This window comes from Xiphias gladius, chromosome 14 (assembly GCF_016859285.1).
Source record: "Xiphias gladius isolate SHS-SW01 ecotype Sanya breed wild chromosome 14, ASM1685928v1, whole genome shotgun sequence".
Taxonomy (NCBI): Eukaryota; Metazoa; Chordata; class Actinopteri; order Istiophoriformes; family Xiphiidae; genus Xiphias; species Xiphias gladius.
Genome location: NC_053413.1, coordinates 9897409 through 9920918, shown reverse-complemented (window position 1 = coordinate 9920918; position 23510 = coordinate 9897409). Strand labels below are relative to the sequence as shown.

The following is a 23510-nucleotide window of genomic DNA, read 5'->3' as shown; positions in this document are numbered from 1 at the left end:
AGGGAACTCATCCTCTCGGTCAACTCATCAATCTTTTCGATCTCTTTCAGACTTTCCATCCTGTCCAACTCTGCTCTCAGCGGGTTTTGAAGAGCAAATGACACTTGGCGGCATGGATGAATGACTGGTGGCACACTTTTATTCACCCTGACTGTATGTTTTCCATAGGTCATTGTATTCTCTCATCTCCTTTGTCTCATGAGAGAGAAGGTGGCTGCAGTAAAGGCCTGCAGCCACCTCCTTCACTCTCTACAACGTACACTCTCTTTACTAGGTTCATTCGCACACAGGGAGATAAACCTAGTATGGCCTACACATCCTTTGACACCACCATGAATGCAAGTGTATGCTCTCTGTCCTTGTGTGTCCCCTTTCACCACGCACTTTCCTTTCACAGGTATTGTTGCTCCTGAGTATCCTCTTATTTTCAATTTTGTTGCATGAAGTTTAGGTCTGGATCTGAACTCAGTCTCTGATATCACATTGGCTTGAGCTCCAGTATCTAGATTCATCCCAATGTGAGTATCATTCACTTTCAGAGTCATTATCCAGTCCTTTTTGTTCTGTTTTGTTTTCTGTCACTATGTCCACATAGAATTCCTACTCGTCACTCTCATCCACTGTATGGACTTTGCTTTATTAGGTTTTTCACTGCATCCACGCTGCAGTTTTCACTGAACAAGTCTCTGCTGCTCTCTACACGGTGTTATTTCTCTTTCCAGGTCCAAATCATTCTCCCTCAATAGCCTCTCCTAGAGACTATTATGTTGTCCTCATCAGAACACTGACTCTTTCATTTTTTCACTCTTCTTCTACTTCTTTTTCTTCAGTGCCCATTGCGGTTAGGTACAACTGCCTAAATTACTCAGGGCTTAAACTGCTACTATGAGTCAACAGCATGGCTAGTTTTCTTTGCTGATGTTGACATCCGTCTTCTCAAGTCCGTCTTCTGACACCATGTTTTGTTTGTACTGCGGGTTCATCGGTAACGACACCCTAGTCTAACTTGAAAGAGATTATTCTGTATCTGCGGAACTTCAGTCATTCACACATGTAGTTCACGTAACTCACACACACAGATGACCCCCTCTCTGTGCAAGCTCCCCCTGATAGGCATACAAATGAGAATAAGTAAATCACTATTTGCTCTTGTCTTTACAACCATCAGTCTGAACTGTTCACAACAGGCAGTTTGGGTCCATGGATTCGTGCTGTTGATGCCAGATTCTGACCCTACCATTTGCTGCCTCAGCAAATATCCAGACTGGTCGTTTTCTCAGTCTTCAACTGTCCAGTTTGGTCTAGTTTTGGTGAGCCTGTACCCACTGCAGCCTCAGATTTCTGTTTTAGGCTGACAGGAATGGAACCAAACGTGGTCTTCTGCTGTTGTAGCCTATCAACCTCAAGATTACACATGTTGAGTGGTTTTTCTGCTCATCACAGGTGTAAAGAGTGATGATCTGAGTTAACGTAGCCTTTCTGTCAGCTCCAACCAGTCTGGCCACTCTCCTCTGGCCTCTCTCATCAACAAGGTGTTTCTGTCCTCGGAGCTGCCGCTCACTGGACGTTTTTTTGTTTTTGGCACCATTCTGAGTGAAGTCAACGGTCTGTTGTGCATGAAAATCCCAGGAGCTCAGCAGTTTCAGAAACACTCAAGCCAGCCCATCTGGCACCAACAAGCGTGCCACAGTCAGTCACTGTAATCCCCCAGTCTGATGTGTGATGTAAACATTAACTGAAGCTCCTGACTTGTATCTTTAGGATTTTATGCATTGCACTAATGCTGCCTATTCATACATAATTGCCTGAATAAGAGGGTGTACAGGTGTTCATAATAAAGCGCTCAGTGAGTGTACATTTAGTCCTGTTCTAAAATCTTAGTCTTTTCCAGTGGTATGACATTCATCCTTTCTCAGAAATATTCATAATCTCCAATATGATCTTCTAACTGTGATAGGAATGTAAGATTAAGAAAGGATGAAAAATGATGCTTCATAGATCAGTGTCTTTTGAATAAAGCAAAACACTTTTTTTTCCCCCTTTTCCAGGGATGACAGTAATTTATGGTAAATGTTTCAGTCCAGGGGAACTGACTGACAACTTGACAGTTGTCTTAATGACCACAGTCAGAGATTTATAAAGATGGACAGTGAGTAGATTTTATTCTGAGTTGAGGATGAATCCATGATGTGTAATATTTGAATGTGAGGACAGATTTCTATCACTGTCCTTACACCAAACACAGTTAACATTAGTAAAGATAGGCCTTGGGTTACAAACCTGTGTCCAACCATGATTTTGATCTTCTTCCGCTGATGTAAACTTCTGCAAATTAATGTGCATCTAATTTATGAATGAGGAAGTGAAATGGTGTGGCAGACATGTTCTTCAAGTTTGGCAGAAGATGGAGAGAAACTCAGGGTTTGTTGAATAAAACCTGCCCTTGAGCACGTTACCGCAGACTGAGACTGATCTCCACTCTCTGGAAAACAGCCCTGGAATAATAGGCGCTATGTAAATAAAATTTGCTTTTCAGACACAAAGTGTATCTGGAGCTGATGGGCATGTTATTAGTTTTGCAGGTATTTTGTGTTAAACCAAAGTGTTGAATTACAATTACAATTTTGACCTCATGATGGAGCTAGATAAAAGATCAGGCATCACCAAAATTATTAAAATTCATCTCGAAGAGGCCATGAATTTGGTGAAACATTTCACTAAAAACCAAGTGTCAATCTCATGGTGGAGCTAAAGGGAAAAGTTGAGATATTTAAATCTAGACCACAAAGGTGTGCAAACTGACGGATACGGGGATCATTAGAGCCCCACTGATAGCATGGCTAACAACAGAAAACTGTTGGGTAGATTTTGGTATGTATACATGACCTTTAACATACAGCTTATACTGGTGTATGCGTCCCGTTCATAAGGAAATTTATTCAAGAAAGGCTTCGGTAAAGAAAAGGTTAGTGCAGCAGCGCAAAAATTAAAAGCAAACACGTTGATATTATCAAAATAGATTTTATTCTAGACCTTGAGATCTGAGTGATATTACAACAGTCAGATCTGGAGGCTGCAGACTGCAACCATGTGAGTGAGAGAGAAAGAGAGTACAATGTAGGTGGGGGCAAAGACAACACAAAAAAAAAAAAAACTGCAAATTGGTATTTACATGTTCTGTGTTATAATACATCAACAATTAAATCCAAATTTTATATGTTTTGTTCATTTTGAGTACATAGCTACAAATAAATCAGAATTACAAAAGTTTTGAGAAGTACAAAACCTTCAAGGGCTCTCTGACATAGCAAAGATAGAATTAACATTAGTACTTTCGGTAGGAACAAAAAAATAGCAAACACACTTGAATGCACTGTAAAAAGCTTATCTAAAAACAAACCATTATAAAATACCATTCCACTGTCATAGACATCATTTGAAATAGTGTCCTTGTGGTACAGTCCAATTGCTGTTGACTGTATTAAAGCAAACTTCAAAATAGTCTTTAGCTTTAGTACAAAATTTTTCTGAACATTCTGAACAAAAAACTCTGAAACATCCAACGATGTGTGTTTGAGTGTGTGTGTATCAAGCCGTTAGATGTAAGTTATGGCTACAAGATGACACCTGGGGTGCCAACAAGGTGGCTTGGTTTGCCTTACTCCGACGATTCAGACATGACATTATTCACCCTCGTTTCCCCACTGGAACACGGCACACTTTCTGCATCAATTCTGGTTCATCTTTAAGAGCATTTTAAACATTAGATGTGTCTATGGTGGCTTGAATAAACACACCTCCCTGTTTCTCCATTTTTAGCCTAAAGTGCAGAGAAAAAAAAACCCTTCAAAGGGCTGCTCTTTTTTATTTAGCTATGACTGTTTAATGGTATTTTATAAAAAAAACAAAAAACAAAACAAAAAACCAAAACCCATTCCTCGTGGTAACGACCCCTGGTGATGCACAGCAACATCACATACTTTCAAACGTCTTCAAAAAGTTACTTTAAAAGCCACCCTTAGCACACAAGTGGCATACAAAAGAATCCCCTGTGATAGCACAGATATATATATATATATATATATATATATATATATATATATATATATATATATATATATATATATGCGCATGCGCGCGCGCACATACCATGTTAGATCAAGTCATATGCTGCAAGTCTGCTTTTTAACAAGCACAGACTTGCCTCAAACCGGCAACTCTGAACACGACAAACAAAAGCGCAGTCTATCCGTGCATAGGCCTGAACACAGCCCGTCTCCAGAGAGTGTGTATGTGTGTCTGTTAACGCTGGGCAACAACTGCCTGACAACAGCAAACCAAAGCAAGGACTGTAGTGTGCACTTGGGTCAACACTAGATATGAAAGCTGCACACATTACAGAGTGAAAGTTTTAAGCTGATGCAAGGTTGTGAAGGTCTGCTCAACATGACAAACTGATATGAAATCCATAGTCGTCAATTCACTGTTTAGTTATGTTTGCGAAGGTGCGATCAAAGACCCTGTGCCTGCAGAGGAAGTGATACTCCAGATGTTCTGATGTTTAATGACCAAGCAGGAGAAACAGGACACAATTAGACCGACTTAGTCTGATTATCATTCAGCATTGGATAGCAACAAGCTATTAACTGAGGAAACAAGCACAATTACGACTATTAATTGTTTACGTCAGATGGATTCAAGCGGTTATGGGCTTGTTTTCCCATATCTCTCTCTCTCTCTCCCCTTCTCTTTCCCCTCAGATCCCAGAAGCTGCACTGCTGCCAGAAATCAAGCTATCACTGTGCCACGTTACCTCACTACTGACACAAAAGCACGGTCGTCTATTCGTAAGCTTAGGACGCAGGTCGAGGACGAGCAGTTTCAATGACGGGAACTTCAAGATGACTGCACATTAACTGCATTGGTATCTTTCTGCCCAGCACAGTTAGAACATGAGACTGACATGGTGTTTAACAGTTACACAGATTATCCCTCAGCCTAGAGGTTTTGAATTCTTTAGCGCTCTATATTAACCTGATCAACTGTGAACACCTGAAAACCATTTCTGAGGATAAAAGTTGCAAAAACAAAGGACATTTCACCCTTTGATTAACTGCTTTAGACTTTGTTAAAAAATGGAAAAAATGGAACAACCCTACTGGATAAAAATAGTTGACAAAATTATAAACCATTTCATCTTCTGAGCTATACATCTGCATTTTTGAACCTTGAAGAGTGCCAAGAAAAAGATTAATGGATCTCCCAATGAACAGCTTTGAACACACATTCTAAAAGACCCCCCACCCCCCCACCCCGTAGTATAAAACCTACAGAGATCAGTAAAATCCAAATTTAAAACAACAATGTCCACAGGACACCAAACGCTGACATATGCAATATGCACACACCAACAGAACAAAAATCTTTATAAATCTGGTACAAAGGATAAAAAGAGAAAAGCAAGAAGAATCCTGGTGTTTTGGTTTGCATGTGATGGGTCCAACATGGTTATACTGACTGAAAACATGTTTCTTCCTGCAGGTCTGTGACAGCAACACAAGTGTCCATACAGACCTGTCAGACACGTGCATAAACTGTATGTGGCGAAGGTGTGGTCCTTGTGTGTACATTGGGGGGGGGGGGGGGGGGGCTCCTTTTGGCTGTAATGGCGGGCCATGGAATCTGATGGGACTACAGCAGTGTGGCGGACAGGCAGGGAGAGTCAGTCATTTTGGCTATGTACACATTCGTAGTCGGTCCATGGCTCCCCCAGATGAGCGTCATTTCCTCAGGTCTAATACACAAACCTGGAAAACAGGAAGGAGCAGACAGTTACTGTCTCTGCCACAAGACTTTCAGCTGCTGCCACGTCAGGGCTCTAACTCATACAGGCTGGGAAGATGTTTCATTAAACATCGGTAACTAAAACTAAAACCTTCTTCCAGGTTTTGTTAAGAATTTTTGAGTGTGAGCCACATGTAAATTCAGGTTAAAATTCAGTTCATTCTTACTATGGTTCTATGTAATGCTAGCATGAACGAAAGCCAGAAAATTGCTGGGTCAAGCACACAGACACTACAGTCATCTAATGGAAAATGTATTCTGGCAAAGCAGACAAACCAATAATAAAAGACTGTGGAGGGTCATCCTTTATGCTGTGACTTGTTCAGTCAAACGATTATGTGGAACAAGAGTTAAAATTTTCAAAACCCGCTTTGTTTTGTCAATAAGTGTAGAAATTGGACAATATCATGATTCATATTTGGAGCCTTTAGTCAGTATTTTGCAGAAGCCCCAAGGGCAGGGATTTCAGTGTGGCGTCAAATCCACGGTTTAATTTTTCATTTCAAATCCTCTTAAGCTCTGTCAGTTTGGCTGAAAAGCATCAAAGAACTGAGATTTCCAGGTCTCTTAACAGATATCCAACAGGGTTCAAGATGAAATTTGGCCTGGCAACTCAATGACATTTAGATACTTGTTCCCGAACAACCTCAGTGCGTCTTGATTTTCTTCAAGGGTCTTTGTATATTATACTCTTTTCCTGGCCAGTCTCCCAATATCTGTTGCTAACGGTGTGCCACGGGAAGGAAAAAAAAAAAAAAGAAAAAAAAAAAGCACTTAGCATTCGTGCAAAGAAGCAGATTTTCTCCTCCAGCCAGTTGACCAGAAACACCTAACTAATGGGGAGTTGCAGTCACCTCCCTGATCACAGCACTTTTTGCCCGGCTACTGTGTTTGGCCGGAGAGGCAAACACTCTCCAGGGTCAATCCTTTAAAACTGTTCCATGTCAAAGGTTTTATGAAGCGTTCCTGGGAGTCTGGCTTGGAAACCTTTGATAAGACGTAGCTACATGTAACATGTAGAAAGATAGCCCCAAAAAAATGAGGGCATTTGATTATTAGCATTAATATTAATGTTATTTCTTCAATTAAGAATAATAACAAACAAAAAATGTGAAAAAGTGATGGCTTCGAATTTTTTGCAAAAACTTTTAATGGTGTTTATCACAGGCTATTAGTTTGCTAATGAGAACTTACACATGGTTCATTTAGTGAGCATTAACTCATACTTCAGCCGCTAGTGGCTCTATCTAGTGTTAACTAATGGCACTGCAGCATCCACTATTACAATTTCATTCATCTTTTTGAGGTTACATTTCAGACTGTCAGCTCAGTTTCAGTTCCCAGAGTCATCACAACTGGATTCAAATTATGGTCTGCCGATCTTGTTGCCACCCCCTTAACTTGCCAGTGCCTGCATTAGTCAACTAGAGACCATCTTGTAATGGGATAACACCAGCTGCGACGCCCGTCAACATGTTGACATCCCATCCCATGAGTGCTCAGTAGTCTTTACTACATTATTGATGGGTGTTGCGGCTGGTGTGATCTTATCATAAGATGGTCTGTAGTTTTACATAATGTCTTAGAGGGACGAGAATGATTCAAACTAGGACACGGTGACTTAAAACCGATGTGGGCCAGATGTGTAGAGAGGGGTCAAGTGGCCCCTTCCCTACTTTCAACCTCCCTATCTCTGGCGCCCTTGCTCTGACAACACCCATCTTCGAACTCAGCCTTCATTTTGATCTCAACTACTCACAACTGTAAAGTTTCGTGACTGTATCTTGCATGGTTGTGACGCTGTCATGTAGACAAAATCTATCCACAGACAGACAGACATATAAATACCTCCCAAATTACTCAAAACCGCTTTTGTGGTAGTTCCCACTACAGTAGGTGTCTCTAAGACCACATTGTGCCATGATGACACACACACACACACACACAAACACAGTCACTCACTCACAAGGGTGGAAACAATATCCGCCCCACTGTCGCAGCTGGTAACAATCTCATGTGACTGTCCTTTTAGCCACAAGTACATTTGAGATTACTGAAACAAGGAAGCCCTGTGTCATACGTCAAGCACTGAATTTTTATCTGCAGCAGAAGCAGGTCTGTCAACTCTGATTCTGACCAGACACTGTCACCCCCATTTTATGGTGTCAGCTTACCTGGGTCAAACCTTTAATACGCAGGGTTGACCCACAAAGTTCCCAGGGCAGCACGCTGGTTTGAGAGTTGTACACAGAGGCCAGAGTGGCCGCTACGTGTGTGACCAAGCGCACAAGACAGCACAACTCACCGATCCGTCTGACGCACTGGCTCCTACTTTGTCCCCTGTGGCATTCCAGCACACCTCGAAGATTCCTCCTGTCCCCCGGTAGCTGTGGACTAAAGCACCCGTCTGAAGAAACACATACACACGTTAGCAATGGCAAGCAACTTCTTTATCGTATTAGACTAGCTTTAACACAATGTTCATTAGTGTGTATGTGGTTACTGGTTATCATCCTAGACCTGAGTGTTCCAGATGTGGACACACTTGTCGAAGGAGCCGCTGGCGAGGTGCCTGCCATCAGGGCTGAAGGCCACGCTGTAGACGGGCTCCTGGTGGCGGGTCAGTGTGTGAATACACACCCCGCGCTCTACATCCCACAGACGCACTGTTGAGTCAAATGATGCGCTGGATAAAGGGAAAGAGAGAGGGAAGTAAAGTGAGCTAGGTGTCAATGAGTCAAGTAGCATGAAAATTAAGTGCCATGTACCACAGCTGTAAAGTACAGTATGGCAGCTGGACACCACAGCTACTAATGAACTGAAACAACCTATTTAATCACTTGTCTATGCAAAAATATGTAGTCACCTGAAGAAATATCTTCACTCTTTGTATCAACTATCTCCCAATCCAGATACAAGATCCTTGGAAGCAATTAAAAACAATTTGAAATACATCCAGGCAGAGATAATGTTTGTTTTCAGAGGTGCATTTCATGGAAGTACAAAATGACACACTGTGTAATACACTGTGGATGGCACTGCCAGTTCTGTAGGTCGCTGAGGTGGAAAACCCACTCTGATCTGCTTGACCTTGTCATTTCTACCCGACCAGTTGAGCCACTGTGGCATTCCTCAGAGGTGCATCTGAAAATCATTCAAGGTGGCAGTGTGGTGACTCACAGCACAGCCAGACTATAGCTTAAAGCACAACTCAGGCACCAGAAATGTCTTTTCAGATGTCAGTATCCAGCCCAGGCCAAACTTATTATGGCATGTCAAACTTGCATGTTGTGAGTCGCAACCTTGAGATCATTGTCAGGTACTTTATTGATTAAAGCACAGCTCTTCCTCCCCATCTGAATTGATCAAGTATCGAGTATCCTGAAATCACCTCACAATTATGACAAAATATGTCAAGAAACTGCTATTTTTTTATTTTCCCATGCATACACAATGTTGGTGACCTCTTGCATCTATAAATGCAAAACAACCCTGTAGCAATTAAGTCAAAAGACACAAAAGGGAGATGAAATCTCCTGAAACTAAACATGGTGTTCAGGTGTTGTTTTGTACTCTTACCTGGCCAACATGAGGTTTGCACTGGGGTTGTTGGTCCCGGGGCCTGTGGGGCTCCACTTGATGGTGTAGATCTCTTTACTGTGGGCCTGGAGGTCGTGGACACACGAGTCCTGTTTCATACTCCAGATCTATGCCAGAAAGAAAGGAGGCGAAAATAAAAAAAGCAGCTGTTAGATTGGTTCGTAACATAATGTACAACACTTTTCTTTAAAAATGTGTCTGATTAATGCCCATGTTGTGCTTTTCCTGGCCACTAGGTGACATTCAACACATTTGAATGTTGTGTGGACTGACCTTGAGTGTCATATCATCAGAGCAGGAGGCCAGCAAACTGCCAGTGGGATCCCATTTGATGGCATTGACCTCATTCTACAGCAAGTAAGACAAATAAAATCAACCAAAAAACAGCAAATATGGCTGATGTACACAGGCAGCAGCTAATTTAGAAACAATGCACACTTAGTGTAGATACTGTCATACCAATATACAGTATCTCGATGCATCCCGATATTTATAAAACTATGTTCCAAGTTTGTCATAGTTTGTCACAGCAATGAGGGGGATTTTCAACAGACCTGAACCATAATGCACCTTAAGAACATTAAAACTGATCAGAAAATATAGCGATCCCCAACATCCCACTTATTATTTATTGGTGATGTCTTTAGTTTGTGGATGACTTCTCATTTCCCTCCCTGTGAAGTAAGCAGCACTCACACAGAACTCATGTCTTACCGTATGTCCCTGGAAGGTCTTGACAGGTCTGTCCTGACCCAGTTTACACACATGGATGCACATGTCTGTGCTACAGGAGGCGAAGGTGTTGTTGCTCTGCCAGTCTACGTCCAAGGCAGGCGCTGTTGGGATGCAGAGACAGAGCTTAGGGCTGCTGCAGCAGTGTGATATGCAGGCAGAACATGACAGACCATAACATTTATATTATGGTTTGAAAATAGATTTCTTATTGCCACATTGGATCTGAGTTAACTATAACAATACTCTAAGTGCAAATAGTAGATTTAAAACTCTAACATTCAATATGCACATTTATAGGAGGGTCTGGTCTGTTAATGTCACAATGCAGAGCTATTGTGTAAAAAGGTGTAAAGATAAGTGGGGCTGAGTATGGCAGAGTCAAAAATATCAGTCGCAATGTGTCGCAAGATTTGATGACAGAAAAAATTGAATTTATTATCAGAAAAAAGTAACATCTGTCCTAAAATAGAAACTCTCTCATGAAGTGATGTGGAACAATCCAGCTCATGTCACTCACCTGAGTGGAAAGGAAATTGTTGCTTTGCCTCTCCCGTGTGCGCGTCCCAAATAATTGTGGTCTGTGTGAGGGAGATTTTTATTATATATGTATATACATATATAACACACACACACATATAGATATAATATATCACACACACACCTCAGGCCTTTTTATACCTGCAAGACAACGGCACATGTGCTGAAGGTGACACCATGTGTTATTACTCTTCAGTACACTAGATGGCAATGTTGAACAATATCCAAAAATTTTTGTTGTGGTTTTGTGACAGGATGAGAGCATCTGATTTTTGATGAAAATGCATTTCGCTCACATGTCAGTCCTCCACATTGGTGAAGGACTGACATGCATTTATATACTGAGGGCAGTGAATGATATCTGCACAGGCCTGTCTGTAGTTTACAACTATGGCTGCAAATGACGATCATTTTCATTGTTTATTATTATCATTGTTCTGTTTCTCAAATAGTTTGGTCCACAAAAATCTATCAAGAGCACAAGGTGATTTCTTCAAATTGCTTGTCAGACCAACAGTCCAAAACCGAGACATTCAATTTACAATGATATAAAACACAGAAACGCAGAAATTAATTCACTTTAGTAGCTGCATTTTTGCTTCATGAAAAACGTAACAATTATCAATCATCAATTATCAAAATAGCCAATCAAGTAACTGACTGAACATTTCAGCACTGAAAGCAACCTAAAATCCACAACTTAATTTTAGAGTACAGCCCTCCAATCCACATTAGCTGTTGGAATCCTGCTAGGCCTGCTAGACTTTTTCCAACTCTCTAATCCCCAAGAGCAAATAGGGACCCAACAAAAATGAACTTGAAGAACCAATGAAAAGCTGCCTTTAACATCCTAACTGATATGGAAACTGTTTTTTCTTGGAAAACTGTACATCTTTGACATGTTCTTAAGTAGGCATAAAGAAAAAACACCAACCTATTAAACCATAACACATTTCTGAACAATTTCAACCCTCCTTGTCAATTGATATCCCATCCTGTACAAAAATGGTGACCTTACTTGGCAATTTTGTGTTACGTCTTGTCCCAAAATCCTGTTACTATGAGAAAAATACTACAGTAAAGCCCCATTTGGACAGGATTTATTTCTCTAGGAGAGGTGGGGTGAGTTTATGCACTGGTCAGTTATTTCAATCCTGAGTTGAAAATCTCAAGTTTTTTTTCCTTCGTGAAGAACTGCTTGTCTTCCTGCCTATCTACCTTTCAAAGCACATCAACTGTACTGTTTTAATGTTGGCTATAGGTAGGTACTGGTATTCTCATTTGAACCCTGTTTTTTACCTCCAGTTCACATTTTGGCAAATTGTCCCCATTAAAAGTACGCCAAATTAGCTATTAGCATTTCCTTTTTGCAAAGTACCCATGGATGTATAGACAACTACCACTGGATTACTTTCAGGGTTTTCCCTGCCATCACAAGACTTAGGTGCAGCACTTAACCATTTCTGTTGCTCTGGAAAGAAAGGACACCATTTTGGCCCTAATTTAAGACAGTTTTTTTTCTGAGAAACTTAGGTTTGAAAAAGTAGGGGTTGTCCTATATTTCAGGATTAGACAATTACGTGTCTATTCATTAGAACAGATATTCTTTTTGAATGGAGAGAGTATCAGTGTAACTACGGTCTTTTAACAGAGTGTTGCATTATGGATTTTTTTGTAGCCTACTGGCCACTGGGAAAGTGAGCTGTCTACAGACATCCAACCCAAAACTTTTTTTGGTATGCAGCCAAACAGTTACATTATCAGATGGCTATGGGACGGTGAGAAAATTGCAGTTCAAGTCCATTCACTACAAATCGTGTTTTACCTGTGTTATTCCGTATGGCGCACACTGCACTCACTCACAAAAATGTGAAGGATTACTTCAGGACCTAGCACTCAATTCATCATTTTTGTTTGCATTTTGAAAAAGCTGCACTGCCCACAAACCTAGGGAGTGTTTAACCAGCTTATTCAAAACATAGCTAAACTCAATATGCTTTACCTTGTCTACACCAGCACTGAGGATGAAGTTTCCTTTCTTATTCCACTTGAGCGCAAATATAGGACCTTTATGTTGACCCAAGGTACTGGCCAGGTTACCTGAAAACATGAAAAACCCAACACAATTTAGAAAGAGAGGAAAAACATTTCACCATCCATAGATCTTTGTAATAGAAGATGAGAGTCTTACCATCTTTTGTCCATATTCTAGCAAAGCCATCATATGAGCCTGTGGCTAGCAACGTTCCCTCACTCTGGAAGAGACAGAGATGATTCTTATTTGCTGTCAGTTGCATTAAATTCCTTTTAAGTTTCATTTGCATATTTTGGTTCATAATTGTGCCTTATTTCACCTTATTGCACTCTCTTTATTAATGAGTGCTCATACTAAGTAATAAATAGTTAATGGGATATAAAATATTAGTGCTCATTGACTTGTACTACTCAGGGAGAAATAGTTTGCAGCTGAGCGTCATAAAAATTCTGTTCCCCTGTGGGAGTGACTCGCCCCCGTATATCTGGTTGGAAGAAATGCCTTTAGCAGAAGTAGTGACCACAGGCATGCACACACACAGCACCAGATTAGATTACTAGACAGACGCACACAATCATACTGTTCAACTACACACACACACACTCACATTCCAGTCTAGTGAGGTGACGTCTTTGTTGCTGGGGACATCCTGTCCTCCCTCCCGTATGCAGTGTCTCAGGACCAGCTGTGTGGAACTGCTTGTACTGTTCTCACTCAGGTTCCAGATCCGTGCTGTTGAGTCTCCGGACCTGCCCAAGTCAAAACAAACACAAACACAAACACAAACACACACACACACACACACACACACACACACACACACACACACACACACACACACACAGAAAGACAACCTAACATTAGGCACCATAACTTGGCTCTGACTAGTAAAATCAGTACTGAAAATGGTATGAAACTGACCATCGTTGCTCTTGAGTAGGGTTGGGGCTTTTAAGGCATTTTATCAAACCTGAACCCAGTATCAAATCCAAAATCTTTTTAAAACCCTATTAAACCTTTTCACATCATCTGTTGAGAAAAAAAAGGAGAAAGAAATTTTACAAGCACAAACTCAGTAACTTTGGTGTCTTTTGTGTGGGTATTTGCTCCTTATGCAGCTCCTCTCAAATTACAAGACTGTGCCAGAACAACATTTTGCATTTCTCTCGATTTTCATTTAAAATTGAGAGGTGTGCCCATGACTAGGAGCAGGATAATGTGAATATACAGTATATGTATCCAGTGGAATACTCACCTCTGTTGGGTTGGCTAAATTTATAAATGAACATTACACTGTATCCTTTATGCAGGAGAAAGTCTTAACGAAATTTCAGAAAGATGATGAATCACTCTGATCTTGTTTTTGTTTTGTTTGGCAAAGTTAAATCTCTTCTCCTTACTGACCAAGGCATGAATTCATGTGCTGTGAAAGAAATTAATGCTATGGCTCAGGGTAAGGGCCATTTACAATTGGACAAGCCTATCCTGCAATGGGTGTTGAGAATTTCATTATCTTTAGTCCAGAGAATCATGATCAGACCAGCTGGTGCATCTTGTACAATCATGTGTAGTTTGCTTCTTTCCCATCTGTGCGACTGCTAAAAAATTTAGGCATCTCCCCTGAGCAATGTTGACAAACACAGTGGGAAGAAGGGGTGGAGATGTAAACGCATTATATCCTCAAAGCAGATAGCTGATTCAATGAGAGGATTTGTTTGAACTGAATACTAACAAAGCTGTGCATTTAAATGAGAACACATTAAAATGCAATCTTTATGGTACGGACTGATCAGCTAAAGAGTTAACAGAACCCAACACTACTCTTGAGAAGCCCTGTCAAAAGATGCTTAAGATGGTAAAAGTGCAATTAACTTCTTGGTTCTAAGCGAGGCACTCAAATCCCACCATTAATGCACTGAACAGTTGTGCAACAATACAAGACTGCACTCAACAACACACGTAATTCTAAGACTGCCCGCTCTTATTCCACTGATGAATCAGAAGAGGTTGCTTTACCAATAACTATTTAGTTAATTTTTTGTTCTTTATAAGCAACAGGCCTTTAGCCATTAGCTGTTGAGCGAAAATCTGTCGGACTTCCGTCTTCACAGTAATATTCTATAAAATGTTTTGCTATTTAATAAACACTACATTGTGTGACTGCATTCATCTGGAGAGGGATAAAGACACTAGAAAAACAATGACTCTAGTCAGCAAGATTTCTGTAGGGGTGATAAAGGAGTTGGGACTCAGGAAAAAAAAAAAAAAAAAATCTTACTCTTCTCATACATCTATAGTTTTCCCTGAACAAGAAAAGGTATTTTTTTTTTTTTTTAGCCCTATTTACAAATGTTTAGTTAAGTTTAGAAAATTAGCTGGCTGACCAATAAGAGACAAAGATTTTGTTTTTAATTGACTCACGCAGTCAATTTAAATTAAACAACTAAACCTACTCTGGGCCACAAACAGGACTTTTATTAAATGTAAGAATTTATTGATAATAATGTGACTAACGTATTAAAATAAACTAATGCACTACATGACTTGAGCGGCCTAGATGGAATGATACTTTCCCATCCTATTGGTGATACTGACCCAGAGGCGAGGAGGTCGTTCACTGGGTTCCAGGCACAGATAAAAACTTCGGACTCATGGCCTCTCAGGACCATAGCTTTACTCTGGGGGATCTCCACATCCCTGTCCACCTCCATCATCTCTGAGTGGTGATCTACAGGAAGGAATGAGAAACAAAAACAAAACATTTAACTCAAGGTTAACATATGAGTAATCATAAACTACTGTCCTACTGTTCTGACGGCAAGGAGGAGGCAGCTGCAATTGTGGAGGGTAATGGAAAATAAACTAGATGTAATGAAACACAGCTTCCAGTAAAATACCCTATTACTTTTGAGATGAACAACAAGTGTTTCCCCACACAAAGGCTTTATACGGTAGACCAACAAAGTATATTAACCACCAGGCAAACAAACTGGATCCATTTTAACAACATTTGACATCATCTTAATTTCCTAGGAACCTCCAGTCCCACAGCAGCACACATGTACTTCACCGCCTGGTGTTGTTAATTCAAACAGAATGGTGTTGCCAGTGTTTCCTGACAGGAGTCAAGTAAACAGTGCTGCACTGAATGAACACCAGCCTGAACAGCTGACAGCTGTGGAATTGAAGAGCAGGCTTTGCTGTTGTTGAAAGGCCAAGGCTGTTTGTACCAAACACAGCTTTTCCAAAATGTAAGCACTGATAATAAAGCTTAAGTTATCAAGCCAATGCTAGACGCTTTAAGTGAGTAGGCTAATGTTGGATTCATCTTTAGCCTGTGAGAACCCAAATCTACCCCTCCACAGCAGTCTATAATTTGATTCTGAGGCCCAGTGTGTTATTGTGATTATAACACGTTGGGAAAAGGAGGAGGTTTTGAGGAAAAACAACCAGACCACATTTTTCCTTCTACGCTAAAACAAACAAACAATTGTACGCTAGGAAAAGGTGTGTAAAGACATGGAGACACAGGCAGATCAAAACCATGAGGAAACTTGCGGGTATAGGGAAAACACCAAAGTAGCTTTATGTAATACCAAGTAACCCTCAGACATTTTGCACCAGACACGATCCCAAAGTTGTACTGCAGCTGTCACGAGAAAGAGGGAACAAATCATACTCACACAGACACATGCACATACACACACAGGTTCCCCGCCAAGGGAATTGGTTAATGAAGGGGGTTAGGTTTAACTCTATGCAATAAGAAGCGCCTCTTTTACAACATTCAAGTCATGTTCTACTGAATGTAGCAGTAGTTTTACCTATCACTTTCCTTATGAGAGGAAACAATATATAACATGTTGTATTTCATTACTTTAAAAAAAAAAAAAAGTTTATTATTTTTGACTTATATAATTGTGCCAACTTTCTGCTGCAGTATTATCCAACAGTACACATTTTATATAATTTTATATAATTTTCAGTGTCAGACTTTCAAGTGTAAGGTGGGGAAAAAATACATAGTGAACCTGTTAAAGGATGAATCTGAAACAGCTTACACAGCATCTTATAAACTCCTATCTTACAATGTCAGAGCATTTAGCCCCAAAATAAATATCCTGAATAAGATCATGAAAAAAGTTCTGTCAGAGTGGCCGAACTTTTTTTTTGTTTTGTTTTGTTTGTTGAGGAGCTGATTCAGAGACTGAAAAACCCTGAACTAGCTTACTGGCTAAGGCGTGGGATCCGTTTTCCTCCCCGTTGGCAGCGCCCTCTCCATTCTTTGTGCTTCCCTGGGGTCCAGTACCGCTGCCACTGCCTGCCGCTGCCTGTTGCTGCTGGGCCATTTTGTCCCGGTAGGCCTGCTGCCTTGTCTGAACGACGTCTGGCATCACCGCGTCAATTAGGGACAGAGACTCAATGGGCCGCCCATCAAATAATGTCCCATCCTACACAGAAAACATGCAACTTTATATAACCACACTTTCCTTATGTAAATAGAGATTTATTGTTAATAACGGACATTACTGTATGTCACCAAAACAATAATGAACAAATATTCTACAACATATAAGGAACAGGCACCCTTGAGTCAAAACAAAGCTGACAATGCACGTCTTGCCAGTTTATTGTAAGCTTACACTATTTAGTAGATAGTGGTGTAAAGATGGAGCCTGACCTCATTGATGCTGACTTCGGCCTCCACATACTGCAGGCCCTTTTGGATGATGGAGATGAGTGCAGCAGGGGGCACCAGGGCTCCATTGATGTTGGACTGGCTGATGTGGCTTTCTATGCCAAAGGTGAACGCAGAGTGGGAGAAGCCTGAAGGAAGCACAATCATTTGGAAAGTTGGATAGACTCAAAGTTCAATAGCAGAGAGTCAATTGCAATTCACGGTGAGTTATTTACAAAAAAAAAAAATCTCTGTCACACTTACCTGACTCTTGCAGGTATCTGTAAACCAGGAAATTGACCTCATCACTGCTTATGCTCATTTTTAGTCCTGGTGATTAAACCATTGGGTCAGCACAGCAAAGGAGCCTATAAAAGCAAATCACAGAGCAGAGAGTCTTTGCCTGTTCGTAGAAATGAGCTGAAAGGAGCTTTTATCTGTATCTTCAAAGGGTCTCCATCACTCACGTACATTAACATCCCACAGAAACATAAATGAATAGCAAAAAGTAAGATGACATGTGGTGGCAGTGAGCCACGTATAAAAGACAGCTGTCACGAACACACCGAGGATGGTGTTACACTACGAGCTCGCCTCCAAACTGGCACACACGATGAAAACAGAGAAGAGGAAGATGTTAAAAAAAACAGATTACCTTGCTTGACCTAGATCTCGCAACTTCAGAACAGGGCAGTAGGGAAACGCAAACTGAGATCTGCCATTTGATGAATAATGATGTCTTGTTACTCTCTACGTTTGGTGGCTGCACAATCCTGCTGCCTCTAGGCAGGGCACCAGTTTCCATTCATTAACCTACTGGAAATAATTACCAGCCATCTTAACGAGGCAGGCGGGGTATTTTGGACCAAAACATCTGGAATAGATGGGCTTTAAACCTCAGCAATAACAGATTGTACAGTTCTTGTGTCCGGCCTCCATATTTATTCATGCAGAACCCGCACTGTTTAAACGGGACTGTGGAAATAAACAAGGGGCCTGGACGTGGGACAGAACCTCTACTGTTTCCATCATGCCCGCTGAAAAAGTCAACATGTCACCTGCTGCGTCCCAGAGGCTGAGATCCAAGACCAACTGAACCAAGAGGCCTGGAATCTAGTTGAAGCCCTTCACTATTCCCTAACAAAGTGGCCACAAAGTCCTGAGTGCCAATGATTCTCACAATGAAGCACTACCACTAGAACTCAGCAAATGGCTTGATACAACCAGAATATCTTGCAGAACAGACCTCCATTAAGGGTGACACAAACAATAAATGACAACAATCTGTCAACATTAAACAGAAAACGATTTCAACAAAAAATGTGCTTTTTCCACTGCACCAGTACTGTACTCAGGGTGCTAGACTGCACTGTGTTTTCCATTATTTTCTTTAAGGCTCAGTATGGTTAAGGGGCACTACAATCATGTTGATAAAATACTTGTGCTTATCGGATACTAACCTGCTTTCAAAGGGTGGCGGCCAAATGTCATTTCTATGACGACTGATCATTAGCTCTATCAAAAGCACTCACACATTACTGTTTACATTATTAAGCTATTCGAAAAGGGGGAGTGATCTAGCTGCTAACTAGACTCAAGAGGCACATGAAAATGACACATCCTCACCTGACCTAATCTTATCATGTTACAATATTTACAGTTGTAGCTAAGATAAGAAAGGATTGGACAGCCTAATTAGCAGCTAGCTAGGTAGATGATAGGTCTAAATAACAAGCATATTGTTGTCAAAATCTCCTACTTAACTTTAATTTTATGGTATCACATTTTAAAGCTTATCAACTTAGTAGTTGACATTTGTAACTCACAAATACTCAGGACCATGAAGTAGATATCTTTCAAACTAATACCCCATTCAGACTGACACAGTTACGCAAGTTAAACACACGTTGAGTGTCTATTTGAATGGCTCAACCCATGTCATCCCACTTCTTCACGACCCTCCTCTCAACCAGGGTTGAACATAGGTCTGACGCCCCAGCTTTGGTTAAATGGCATCATTAAACTGACCCACTGACAAAGACAGAGAGAGAGAGACACTGAGAGAGACAGTGAGAGAGACAGAGAGTGCACATGTAGGCGACTAAGAGAGGAACATGCAGATTGACGGACAGCGTCTCTGCTGACAGTAAGAAAGTGAGAGGCTGGGTGACAGCTTTCTGTATGAAAGGGTATTCCAGTACTAAACTCACTGACATAGGTCTCACATTACCAGAAGTCCACACAACATTTGAACTATGCCAACGTAGGTCTTGGACTGAGTGAATCTGCTTTTCAATCGTATTAAAAAGGCAAAACTCGAAAGCATTTTTCAAAATTATTTAAAAAACTGGTTAGAAACTTTCCTACTTCAGGTTCACTTTTCCAGCAGCTAGATTCTCTTGTCACTGAAGAGCATCAATGTCAAGCTTTGGATTCTTTATCATGAATCAACTTGAATGATGATCATCATTGTATCAACTGTATTCCAATATGTGATTTAGTATGCAATAAATCACAATTGCAGGAACTTAGAAATTAAAAAATTTTTAAAAATGGCAGCACTAGTTAATCTTTTAAGTTATAAATGAGGGCACTAGTTGGTTTCTATGTCTCATGTTGCATGCTCTTTCCCTTGATTTTCCTGCCGCCTTTTCAGCCTCGCTTACCCCTGGAAAGGACCTTCAACAAGTCATAGTGATGGACTTCGAGTTACTATGACCTACCACCAAATATTTGTAAATAATTTAAAAAGACGTAAAGGACAACATACACTTGAGTCAAAGGTACAAACAAAAAAGGTAATCCAAGACACCCCCCAGCTTTGGACCGACAAGCACACACAATATAGGTGCTCTTTCAGAGCAGCTATAGGATTAATAAAGATATTCTGAAGAGAAACAAATATATTCATGCTGTATTAAGTTCCTGCTAATGCAAACCAAACATTGCCTACTGCTTCAGCTTCACATTAAAAGCATTTAACTGGTAAAACAGGACTTGACCTTTATTATTAAGTGGTAACAGGAAATGCAATGTGTTTTTCAGTGAGTTTAGCACATACTGCTTTCGTTCATCAAAAATGCATCTACCAAACAAGACATCGGTCATTTTGGGCATTTCTAGACAGCAGCTCATTTTGAAATATTAGAGGGAGATATGGAACAAGAAGGAGCAGCGACAGGGAGCTGTTAGATGAGGAGCTGCAGGCGACAGGCTGCACACCTCCAACTTCAATGTGCCCTGCTATTCACAGACTCATGCTGTGTGCAGCATAAAATAAGATCACAATTGCTCACAGAATGATGGAAAAGGCTAATTACTGCCTCACCTCTTTATTAAAACGACAGTAGTTTGCTGTGCTACCCCCAGAATTATGTAACCTGTAGTATTAAACTGCATTTGCTGTTACAATCAGTAACCACAGATGTCGCCAAATCAACTGGACTGAAATCTTCGACTGCCACTTTAATTCCCTTCTCTATATGACTCATGACACTTTGCCATAGCAATTTTATCTTCCACATGTCAATATAAGCATGCAGCCATAGAAAAAAGCAAAACAAATTCTGTACATGGAAAAAAAACAATAAAGATGTGACATTAAACAATGAGATACACTACCCATGTGATCTAGATGTCTTCAGAGGTGCATCATAGCTCCATTGTCCTCAGCAAGAACTCTCAGTCCCTGAGAGAAAAAGAAATAAAATGAGTTTACCTCTTCATAATCATGAATTATACTCAAGTAACATCACAGTTGGACATTATATCTAGATTATATAAATGATATAGATTACACTCTTTCTCCAGGGTGAAATCTCTTGTACTGAAATGTTAATAAAACTTCTAATATTCTGTACAACTACATCTTTCATTGCAGAATTCCTATCAATTTGACGAACAAGATAAAATACAAACCATTAATCCTATTCAACAGTTTCCTTGGCAAGCTTTATACACTTCAGACCATCTCCCACCATATACTGTAGTTTAGTAATCTGCCCTGAAATTTCCAAGTAATGTCTAATTAACACTGCATACTGCAAGTGTAGTAGCAAGGAGCTTAAGAACCACACAGGCCCTTCTTAATATTCCCAGAAAAGAGTGTTTCTCTTTCAGTGTTTTGACAAATTACCTTAATTAGAACGGACATTTTAACGGCAGTGTGTCAGAGTGGGTGAAAAGGCAGCCAGAGGAAAATGCTGTGAACAAAGGGGCGTGTCACCAAACAATGAGAGAAAGTGGGTCAGCAATGTAAAAAGCCAGTGGATGTTTGTGCAATGCATGGTGTAACTATCCCTAAAGGACGGTAATTAGAGGGGAAGTGTGTTTATGTATAGTGCAAACACTGACATGTCAATATCAATTTAATATAGTAACGACGCTTCCCGCCTACAATATATAACTAAACCAACAGCTCAATTCTGGTACTGGATCACAAACTGGAGCCAAGGACTGACGTGGTCTACTCCTTTTGCAGTGTAGCTACATTCAGCTACGTCCTTAAGATTTAGTTTTTTTCGCCATTTGACTCTTTGTGACTTCGGCGCCTTCTCCGCTCAGACTGATTTCTTGCAAGTTAAATACATGCAAGTTATGTCACCGTGCTAATCTGCTGGTAGCTAAATTAGCAAAGTAGCATGGCAAGCTACTAGCGGAAATACTTTGCCCATCCCCCACACATGGTGCCGAGTGAATGGGCTGAACGAACTACAGTGTGTACGTTAACCGACACGCTGTTTGAGGCAGGCAGCCACTGGCACAGTTTGTGCCAATGAATGACTCAAAATACACTTTATTTCTGTAGGACCAACCTGAATCGAATGCCCCTTCTGCCCTGTGTGAAAAGCTGAAATATGTTGCAGCGCCGAATCTATTAAGTGCTAAAATCGTTTATTTTAACTCATTGCTGCTGTAATGTAATGGTAGGCTGACAATTGCCCACATGTCATGGGTCACTAAGTGGATGTAAAGGGGGGGGGACGAGCATTGTCGCCGCATGTAACTTATTCTACGTGATTGTCAAGTAAACACTCGGTACTGGCGTCTTCTTGTTTGCCTCGCTAACTTTTGTAATTAGCAGCTTCCAATTCCTAACCCATTTTAACATTAACTGCCATGAGCTAGTTAATGCTAGCTCCCTAGCTAACGTGCGAGTTAACATTAGTTTTGCTTTGGCGGCGGCCGTACCCGTCACCACACATGCCGCTCAGGCAAGGCGGTCTAAGATTTCGGTAATCTGAAGTAGGTCACCAACAGTTAGCTACCAAACTAGTGTTAAACCTATAAAGGTTAGCGTTTTTTTATTTATTTAGTTTTTAAAATATTTTATACAACACTTGACTCCAAAAACGTTGTGTTAGATTCCTTGAAAACAGCATTTCCGACGAGTGCCGTGAGATCATCAGCCCGTCGCTATCACTCACGCTAAACCTGCTAACAAGCTAGCGAGCTAGCTAAGACTATCATGCTATGCTAATGACAGTGTTGTTATAATCTCGTACCTACTTGGATAAAACCTTTCAATTGCCGATATCTTCCACAGCTCTTGTGTTCAAGTCAGACCATGTTATCTATTTAATCGATTGCAAACCAGATAGTTTCCGAACATATATTAACTATCGTTAGGTTATAATATTAAAGCTAAAGCCAGGCGGTAAGAAGCCAGCAACCGCTTCAGACATTCGACACAGTGGAGTGACCAGACATGCAAAAATGAGCTGCCTGTAAGAACTGTTACTTCCAAGCGCCACTCGCCAAAGCTCAATTTAACGATTAACCCGTGACGGCGGCGGTGGACAGTGTAATCAACTGTCGACTACGGCAGAGTGGGCTGGGTAACGACTGTAAGAATAGTAGCGAACAGATCTCTATTTATCAACATAGGGAACTATTTATTTCAGCTTTCTACCAAGTTGCGCTAGGTTATGCTGCTATATAGACAACTAACCTATTTCCCGAACGCGCCATACGTCACGTCGTGGTTCACTTAAGTTGAAAGCAGTCATCCAGCGCTGATTAAGTATTAGCTCCCTGTCTGTTTGACAGGTTCACAGCAAATGGGGCCACGTTTCCTCGCTG

At 40.8% G+C, this 23510-nt stretch overlaps 1 protein-coding gene across 7 annotated transcripts; it reads right to left on the bottom strand.

Annotated features, from left to right (window-relative positions):
- Positions 1-5637: 5637 nt before the first annotated feature.
- Positions 5638-23510, bottom strand: tbl1xr1b (tbl1x receptor 1b). 7 transcript variants are annotated; one of them, XM_040144392.1, is made up of 16 exons: positions 23380-23510; positions 21051-21117; positions 17694-17797; positions 17433-17578; positions 16983-17202; positions 15347-15479; positions 13359-13500; positions 12908-12971; positions 12719-12816; positions 10697-10757; positions 10159-10280; positions 9718-9792; positions 9424-9551; positions 8365-8530; positions 8150-8251; positions 5638-5807 (listed from the first exon to the last, which is right to left on the bottom strand). In XM_040144392.1, the coding sequence occupies exons 3-16, from the start codon at positions 17749-17751 to the stop codon at positions 5781-5783; spliced, it is 1542 nt and encodes a 513-aa protein (XP_040000326.1). In that variant the 5' UTR covers positions 17752-17797; positions 21051-21117; positions 23380-23510; the 3' UTR covers positions 5638-5780. The 7 variants fall into 7 exon arrangements, with proteins under 7 accessions (XP_040000326.1, XP_040000327.1, XP_040000325.1 ...); XM_040144393.1 differs by lacking the exon at positions 23380-23510 and adding an exon at positions 22934-23143; XM_040144391.1 differs by lacking the exon at positions 23380-23510 and adding an exon at positions 22938-23143.

What these genes read in the sequence shown, in the direction of transcription:
- tbl1xr1b (XM_040144392.1), bottom strand. Translation starts at nt 17,751, where the DNA reads ATGAGCATAAGCAGTGATGAGGTCAATTTCCTGGTTTACAGATACCTG. An exon ending in AACGACCTCCTCGCCTCTGG is followed by an intron (nt 13,501 to 15,346) that starts GTCAGTATCACC and finishes TGACTTGGGCAG; the next exon opens with GTCCGGAGACTCAACAGCAC. An exon ending in TAGAATATGGACAAAAGATG is followed by an intron (nt 12,817 to 12,907) that starts GTAAGACTCTCA and finishes TCATGTTTTCAG; the next exon opens with GTAACCTGGCCAGTACCTTG.